Genomic DNA, 9,134 nt, shown 5'->3' on the forward strand with positions numbered 1-9,134 from the left:
AAAAAAAAAAAAAAGATTTTCTCCTGTTGGATCCCCATTTGTTTTGATCTCAAAGGCATTCCCTTTCAGGATTTGCTAATGAGGTTGTCAGATTTCCAGATTCTCCGCTGTTGCTTCTAAGTAACTCCAGTTCCTCCTCCGTGGGAAATGGTAGAGGCTTAGGGGCCTCTGCTAGGCAAAGTGCATGTTAGATTTTGAGTGCTTTTCTATCTGGCTCCCAGAATGACTCTCTAGTTGGAAAATAAGAGGGTCATCTCTATGCAATTTGACCAATATTAAATAAATATCTAGATACTGGCATTCATTGGTAAATATATGCCAAACCAAGTAATCTACTTTGCCTCTTATGGCCACCATGCTCACTCTCATTTTCAGAACATCAGGATATTGTCTAGATATTTATAATAAACTTACAGATTCACATAAAATCTATGGCATGGAAGGAGAACTATTTTCAAGTTCCATTATCACACGTACTTAAAGGCATCTTTGACCTCAGTAGCCGGAGCTGACTTTGAACTTCTGATCCTCCTGCCTTCCTTACCTCCCAAATGGTGGGATTACAAGTGTGGGTCACCAAGTGAGGGCTGAATTCTGTTTTTATTAATTCCATAGAAGTGGAGGGAGCTCTGCCACAACGAGGATGCTTTTCCTCCGCAGGGCTGGGAAGTAGTAGGGCCACCGGGTTCCATGAGCGGTCGATGTGACAGTCAACCAGGAGGTGGCGTCAGGGAACAGACTGCGGGGACGCAGACAGGTCTCTCTAGCCGAGAGAACGGAATCAGAGAGACGGCGAAAGGAAGCCGAGGTGGCGCTCAGTCTGGCGTCCCTGGAGGCTGATGTGGTTGTTTTGCTCGTCCGTGGGTGCCCTTACCGGACTCTGTAAGCCAGGCTGTCGGCGAATGGAATCGAGGACTCGCGCGGAGGCAGGATGCTTCCAGCTGGCGAGATAGGCAGGGTGTCGGCAGCCCCGGTGAGGTGTCCCTGGAAACCCGGGGAAGGGACACTGGTGACCCTGTGAGGTGGCACAGACCTCCCTAGGGGGATTATCCTCGCTAAGTTAACCTGGGAGCCTGTGAAGGTGGTTCCCACGGTCCAAGGCAGTAAGGGGCGCCCCCGGGGAAGTAGTCACAGTGGAGTGTTCCAGGAAGATGACCGTTTTGAGAGTTGGCGGGAAGGTGGACTCAGTGTCCTGGCAGGGTAATTGGGAGCCTGGCGAGGTGGTCCAGATTTTTGGGAAGGTGGCAGTGGTGGCATTAGGGTGGTGGTGCGCGCTTAGGACCTCTCCTCCAGTAGGTGACCTTTTGGAGCCCTGTGTGCACTCCACTTGAATCTAACTTGTTTGCCACACCTGTTTTTCTGCCAGTGCTGCCCCGAAAGCGGTGACGAAATGAAGAACACAGAGGAGAAAAGTAAGCAGGCTTCAAACCCTTAGTTCTTTTTACCTGGCTGTCCTTCCCAGCACACTCTTTCAGGCTCTGCAAAAAGAGGTTTCTTAGCCTGTTATCTTTTAAATGAAGTATTTTCTTCTGTACAATGTGTAAATAGTAATAAATACTAGTTATCTTTGCATATGGACTTTTGTCTCTTTAAGATTGTAAGATATCTAGTGTCCTGTCAAGTATGACTTTACTGGGGCCTGTCATTTTAATGACACAGCAGCCTGATAGCAGGTATTTGGAGGGAGTGATGTGGGTCACTGTTGCTGGGCTCAAGAAAGAGGTTAGATAATTGCTTAATTATACTTTTACTTTCAGTAAATGTATAATTAAAATTAACTTCAGGTAGAACACAACTTAGGTCCTGGATCTTGGTCCGGATAGGGGATAAGGAAAAGATCTGGTACCTCCATTTCCTACCTAGGGCAAGGAAACATGTCAGAGATGTGGATATTTATCCTTTTACTTTAATGAGATAAACATAGCAGGTTATTAGAAATCCAGTACTCTTAGGGACTGGTTTTGTCCCTCATGCCTCTGTTTCCCAGGTGTCATATTCCCAATCTCTTCAGGACCTTTTTTCCTTTTTTTTAAGAGGAAGCAAAAGAGCATGCAATAGCTTTTTTAGTGTGCTAAGAGTTCAGTTCAATGACTTGACAAGCAGACTGAGGGTGCCCATGTCACTGTGTCCTAGGAGGAAGTTCTGACCTTGCTATTGGCTACTGTTAAGCCCCCTCCCCCTTTTTCTTGGATCTGGAAAGATGGCTTGTTGCTTCAGAGTGCTTGCTGCTTTTATAGAGTACCTTGTTCAGTTCCCAGAACGCAGGTGGCAGCTTAGTCTTTAGTTTCAGGAGTTTAAATCCCGTACTCACCTTGTAGGGCTCAGGGAAGCAAACATATGTGTACATCAGTTAAATGAACAAATCCTTTTAAAAAAGCAGAAATTGTCTGGGAAGTATTTATTACAGTGGCAGAGTTCTTGCCTAGCACTTTGGCAGCCGTGGATTTGAACTTAGGCACCACCACACAAACAAACAAACAAACAAACAAACAAAAACAAACAAAATGGGCTTAGTTGAAGAGAATTCACTGCTCTTCCAGCTGGGTTCCATTTCCAGCACCCACAGGGTGGCTAACAACTACTTATAACTATAGTTCTAGGGGATCCAATGTCTGCTTCTGGCCTGTGTCTAGCCTCTATGTTCATTGGACGAATGTGCTACACAGTCATACATGAAGTCAAAACACCTGTATACATGAAAATAAAGTCTCTGAAAGCTGCCGGGCAGTGGTAGCACACTGCTTTATTTCCAGCACTCAGGAAGTAGAGGCAGGTGGAGTTCGAGGCCATCCTGATCTAAGAAGGGATTTCCAGGACAGCCAGAACTGCTACACAGAGAAACCCTGTCTTGAAAAATACCACTCAGATGCCTTGACCCTTGACATAACTGATCTGTCATTTTAGAATGTCAGGTACAAATTATTGCATTAAGGACTTTGTTGTTGTGTAGCCAGTGACTCAGTCATCTGCTGTGCAATGCTGAATGCTCTTTATAAGAAATAAAAGGAATCAGGTGTGCTGGCTCATATCTGAAATCCCATTTCTTAGGAGATTGAGGCAGGAGGATTGCCATGATTTGGAGACCAGTCTAGGTCACAGATTTAGAACCTATCTCTTTGTTTTTAAATCTTTATTTTTTAGATTTGTGAAGTATAATTAAGCCTAGACTCCCTTTTAAAATTTAAATTGATTTGTTTTTAATTTTTATGATGTCTTGCTTGCATGTATGTCTGTGCACCATATGCTTCTCTGGTGCCAGAAGAAGCCAGAAGAGGACTTCAGATCCCTGGGAACTGAAGTTAAGATGGTTCTAAGCTGTTGTGTGGGTGCTGGGAATCAAACCCTGGTCTTCTGCAAAAGCAACAATAGTTATTCTCCAGCCCATAGATCCTACCTTAAGAAACCAAAATAAAACCAAGTATACTGCATGCCTGTAATCCTAGCACCCAAGAGGTGGAGACACAAGGATTAGAAATTGAAAGTCAAAGTCATCCTTGACTAGATAAGCAAATTTGAGACCAGCTAAGGATATCCGAGAGCTTTCTCAAAAGCAAATAAACATAAATAGATAATAAAAAAGTCCTTATTTATAATTTTGAAGGAGATGTGCTTAAGAATATAGTATGCCATATTTAAATATGGTTGTAATTTTTGTTGTTTAAAGTGAAGGTTAAATTGACCACCCAGGAAACAGAAACCTACTTCTGTCAAATATACTCCGTACAACTCATTTGTTATATTTATGAGAAGTTCTCAAGAAGATATTAAGCAGTCAGGACGTGATTGCAGTTGGATGTGTCTTATGTATCCCAGGCTGGTTTTAAACTTGCTATGTCGCTGCAAATGCCTCTGAACTTCCCGTCTTCCTCCCCCCGCTTCTCCAGTACTCCATTACAGGCGTGCGCCGTCACATTCGGTATCATTTTACCAATTGAATCTCATCCCTAGCCACGGATAATTATATTTTAATGTATTAGTTATTATTGTGGCTAACATACGTCAAATATTAAAGTTGAGATACAGAAAACAATAGCTGTTCATATATGGATAAGAGAATAAAAATAGTTTTGAATTAAACCCAGGAAATATGACTTTAGTCTCATTTTCAACCTTTATAGACTGGGGCATACATTATTACTTATTTATAGTTTGGAAGTTGAGACTTAGCCTTGTTTTGTTTCTCCTATCAGTGGTTTCTTGCTTCTCATTTGCTGCAAATGATCTGTTCCTCCTTTTATATAAATAAAATTTTTATTGCATTTTATTTAGTGTGTGTATGTACATAGGCACGTGTGTGCTACGGTGTTTGTGAGAGTTGGCTGTCTTCTACCATGTACGTCCTGGGCATCAAACTTAGGACATCAAGTTAGTTTTTTTTGTTGGGGGGGTTTGAGACACAGTTCACTATATAGTTCAACCTGGCCTTGAATTTGTATTTGTTTTCCTTCAGCCCCCGGAGTGCTAGCCTTGGTCTGGTATATTCTGTTACTCTATACGTAAATATTTGAACAGTATTTCATACACATTTTTCATTTGGGCATATCTTCATTTAGATATGATAGAGTGCTTGCTTAGCACGCTCAGCGCTCTAGGTTCAGTACCCAGAACTGCATAATACTGTGTAGTGGAGCACCTGTAATTTCAGCAAAGACTTGGAATGTGGAGTCAGGAGGATCAGACATTCATTTCTAGCTGTATAGAGAGTTCAAGGCCTGCCGGGCTACAGAGACCCTATCTCAAAAGCAAAAACTCTAAACCAAAATATGCACGCACGCACACACACACACACACCCATAACATTTTTTTAAAGAGCTGATGCAGCTTATGCTTTTGTAATTCCTGTAACACAGTGATGTAAGTAGTTGCTTTTCCTTTCTGTAGGTGACATGAACATTGCAGCTCTTGTTGGAAGTGAACAACCCATGCAAGGTAGAGATGACGATGAGCTTCCCCTGAATGTGTCTGCATTCATAGAAAAGGAAGTGGGAAGTGACCTGAAATCTTTAAAGAAACTTGGCAAACTCATAGAACAGATGACAGAAAATAAAATGAAGTTACAAGAACAGGTAAGTATTAATCTCAGTGAAGTTATAGTAACTGTATTCATTGAAACAGAATGTAAACAGTGTTATGCGTGCTGCATATCATGCATTTGAAGATGTAGATCATGATGGAGAACAATTTAACTGATAGGCTTTAATGTCTCCTGCTACAAATTTTATAAATGAAGTAAAAAGAGTTCCCACTGATTTGTATTTTTGAAAACAGAATGTTAGCTAACAATTTATATCATTTTCATTTTATACCTTCTAGAACAGGTTAATAATTCAAAATGTACGAAAATGGTTAAACAGTATCATTCCAAGTTTTTATAAATGCACACAGAAGAAGGAAGCATGTGTAATGTACGGTGGTTTCTGGGTGTGTTGGCAGCACATGATAACCTCAGCACTTAGAGAGAGGAGGCAAGTGTATCAGGAGTTCAAGACCAGCCTCAGCTATGTAATGATTATAGATCATTCTGGATTCCACGAAAAATAACAAAACAAAAAACTGAAAGAGAATTTTTAACAATGTTTGTGAGTGTTGGTTGAAAGGTGATTTTCCTCATGCATTTATGTATTATTGAGGTTTCATTTTACTATGGACATAGTACTTTATTTTTAAAAACCCAATGAAAATAATCTTAATAATTAAAAAATAATCTAATAATCTAGATAAGTAAGTCTTCATAGTTATAGTACTCTGTCAAAGAGGAAAGATTTTATAATATAAGAAATTAGGGCGATGGTGGCGCACGCCTTTAATCCCAGCACTCAGGAGGCAGAGGCAGGTGGATCTCTGTGAGTTCGAGACCAGCCTGGTCTACAAGAGCTAGTTCCAGGACAGGCTCCAAAGCCACAGAGAAACCCTGTCTCGAAAAAAAAAAAAAAAAAAAAAAAAAAAATTAGTTAGGTTAAGCAAACTCTGGATATGTGGGTGTGGCGTGGCTTTATTTTCTTCCAGCCCCGTGAACTGAGTTAGGCTTCCACAGTTTCCTGCTTTCCTATCACAGCTACTACTAATCTTTATGTGTGGTCTGATCAGCTTTTCCATTCCTTCAGAGTTCTGCTGAGTCATTCAAAGATGGCCAAATTTGTGGCCTGCTTCCATGACTGTCTTCAGCCTTACCTTACAGATTTTATTGCTACCTCATCATCCTGAATTTTCCCGAAGAGACTACCCTATGTGGCTGTTCTACCATATCCTTTTCTCTAATAGAAAATTGAAACACCCACCATGTATTAATTTAACACTTTATTTGTTATCATTTTTACCTTTCAGAGGTAAACTAATTTTTTGTTTACCACTAAAGGATTCTAGGTGAGCATTTAATAAATTGTGTAGCAGAGAATGGCCTTGAACTTTTGACCTTCCTCCTTCCACTTCTGGAGTACTAGGACTTTCAACACGCACCACCACGTTGTGTTCCCAGGGATCAAACTCAGGGCTTCATGCATACTAGGCAAGCACTCTCCCAAGCAGGAACTCAAGTCAGGACCCTGGAGACAGGAACTGATGCAGAAACCATGGAACCTTTTCATGGGTTGCAGAAATCACACTTGGGTGATCAACCTTACTTCTAGCTGCTACCTCTGGTCTTTAAAAATATATCATTTAATGTTCTTAGTATATGCCTTTTTAGGGTTTCTATTGCTATGAAGAGACACCATGACTATGGTAACTCTTATAAAGGAAAGCATTTAATTGGGTCTGGCTTACAGTTTCAGAGGTAGTTCATTATCATCATGACAGGACATGGTGGCTTGCTGGCAGACATGGTGCTGGAGAAGGAGCTGAGAGTTCTCCATCTTGATCTGCAGGTAGTAGAAGCAACCATGTATAGCTTGAGCTTATAAGACCTCAGAACCTGCCGCGACAGTGACATACTTTCTCCATTAAGGCCACTCCCTATGGGCTAAGCATTCAAACATGATTCTGTGGGGGCCATACCTACTCACACCACCACAGTGTATAAATAGGTTTCATTATGACATTTTCATACATATATATCATTGTACTTTGCATATATTCTCTGATCCTGGTTCTCTCCTTACCTCATTTCTTCTGTCAATGGTATTGTGCCTGCCCTACATAAGCCTTCCAGCAGGAGCTAATACTAATGCAGCCTTACACCCTAGCTTTTTCCTAGCACCTTGGCAACCAGTGGTCTTAACTTGCTCTTAGAGTTCGATCCTTTGCTTCACTACCAGTCCTGTCTTTTCAGTAGATAAACATAGGTCTTCCTATTCCCCCCCCCCCCAAAAAAAAGCCAAAAACAAAACTATTCCCTTCATTTTTTAGTAGGCATTTATTCATTCATTTGGCTCAGGGGTTTTAAAAAGTCTTTATTTTCAATCTCCATTTTCTAGTTTGCCGTTAACTCTTTTACCTTGTGATCAAGCTTGATTACCATAGATAATTTTGCTGAAGTCTATTGCTAACCCTGAAACTGTTCTCCTCTGTCTCTCATCTGTGACTGATAGCACGGCCCTCTGTTTATCACTCAGATCTCGATTTTTAGTTCTGTGATAAAACACAGTGACCAAAAAAAAGCAACTTGTGGAGGAAAGGGATATTTTTGGCTTACACTTCCATGTCATGGTCTATCATTGAGGGGAGTCAAAGCAAGAACTCAAGACAGGAACTAGTGCCGAGATAAATGAAGTTGTGATCCAAGCTATATTCATAACACAGTTGGGGATATGTCTCCTCAAGTAGAGCACCTACCTAGTGTGCGTAAAACTTCTCAGTACCACAGAGGGAAAAATCTTTTAAACTACGCAAGGTAGCACATACCTCCAACCTCAACACTTGGGAGAACGAGGCAGGAGGATCAGGAGTTCTATGTCAGTCTCAGCTACATAGGAGTATGAGGCGAGCCTGAGTTACATAAAGCCCTGTCTCACAGCAAACAAACAAAAAACCCAAAATACAGCTGGGTCCCTGTATTTTGCTGAAGCCTTGGATGAGACTGATTTGATAAAAAGATATTTAGGTAACGTCTTTAGAAATGAAATTTATTAAGGGATATTTTTATAGGGGTCAGAAGATATGGCTTAGTAGTTAATTGTATATATTTCTCCTCCAGAGAACGCAAGTTCTTTGCCCAGAACCCACAATGGACTGAAGCCTCTGGCTATGGGGGCACCTGCATTTATGCATATAACCCAACCCCAATCACGTAATTAAAATAAACAGGTTTTATTTATTTATTTATTTATTGCCGTGATGAAACATTTTTGTTTTTGGTATGCCATTTAAACATTAATTTTTTGGGGGGGGGATGGAGTGGGAGGAGGGGGAGAGGAGTGGCAGTTTGTTTTGTGCTGGGATTAAAGGCCTGCACCACCACCGCCTGGCTCACACTATCTTTTTTCAGTTTACATACCAATCCCCGTTCCCACTCCCTCCCTCCTCCCATTCCCTTCACCTTAGTCCCCCCACATCCCCATCCAATCCTCAGAGAGAGTAGGGCACATTGCTTTGAGGAAGGTCCAAGGCCCTCCCTACTATATTTAGGCTGAGCAAGGTATCCATCCAAAGAGAATAGGTTCCCAAAAAAACAGTACAAGCAGTAGGGATAAATCCTAGTGCCATTGCCAGTGACCCTGCAGTCTGCTCCAGCCATACAACTGTCACCAACATTCAGAGGATCTAGTTTATTCCTATGCTGGTTCCTTCCCTGTCTGGCTGGAGTTGTGAGCTCCCATTTGCTCAGGTAGACTGTTTCAGTGGGTGTCCCCATCATGGCCTTGACCTCTTTGCTCATATTCTCACTCCTCCCACTCTTCAACTTTGGGAGCTCAACCCAATGCTCAGCTGCGGGTCTCTGCCTCTGTTTCTATCAGTTGATTGATGAAGGTTCTATGGTGACATTTAAGATAGTCATCAATCTGACTACAGGTCAGTTTGGGTACCCTCTCCATTATTGCTTAGGGTCTTTGCTGGGGTCATCCTTGTAGATTCCTGGAAATTTCTCTACAGCCAGGTTTCTTGCTATTCCCATAATGGCTCCCTCACTCAAAATATCTCTTTTTTTTCTCTTCTCTACTATACCGTTCCCTCAAGTTCTCTTTCCCTCCCTTTCTTCC

The 9,134-nt window shown here is 41.6% G+C and overlaps 1 protein-coding gene across 1 annotated transcript in view; it reads left to right on the plus strand.

The window, feature by feature from the left end:
- Positions 1–791: 791 nt before the first annotated feature.
- The window catches only part of Rint1 (RAD50 interactor 1), a 39,103-nt gene continuing 30,760 nt past the window's right edge, over positions 792–9,134 (plus strand). Inside the window, exons 1-3 of the mRNA XM_026784653.1 lie at positions 792–973; positions 1,367–1,412; positions 4,882–5,066. Coding sequence (XP_026640454.1) covers positions 932–973; positions 1,367–1,412; positions 4,882–5,066 — 273 coding nt within the window. The 5' untranslated portion in view covers positions 792–931. The remainder of the gene's footprint in view (positions 974–1,366; positions 1,413–4,881; positions 5,067–9,134) is intronic.

Source organism: Microtus ochrogaster, chromosome 26, assembly GCF_000317375.1.
Source record: "Microtus ochrogaster isolate Prairie Vole_2 chromosome 26, MicOch1.0, whole genome shotgun sequence".
Lineage (NCBI taxonomy): Eukaryota > Metazoa > Chordata > Mammalia > Rodentia > Cricetidae > Microtus > Microtus ochrogaster.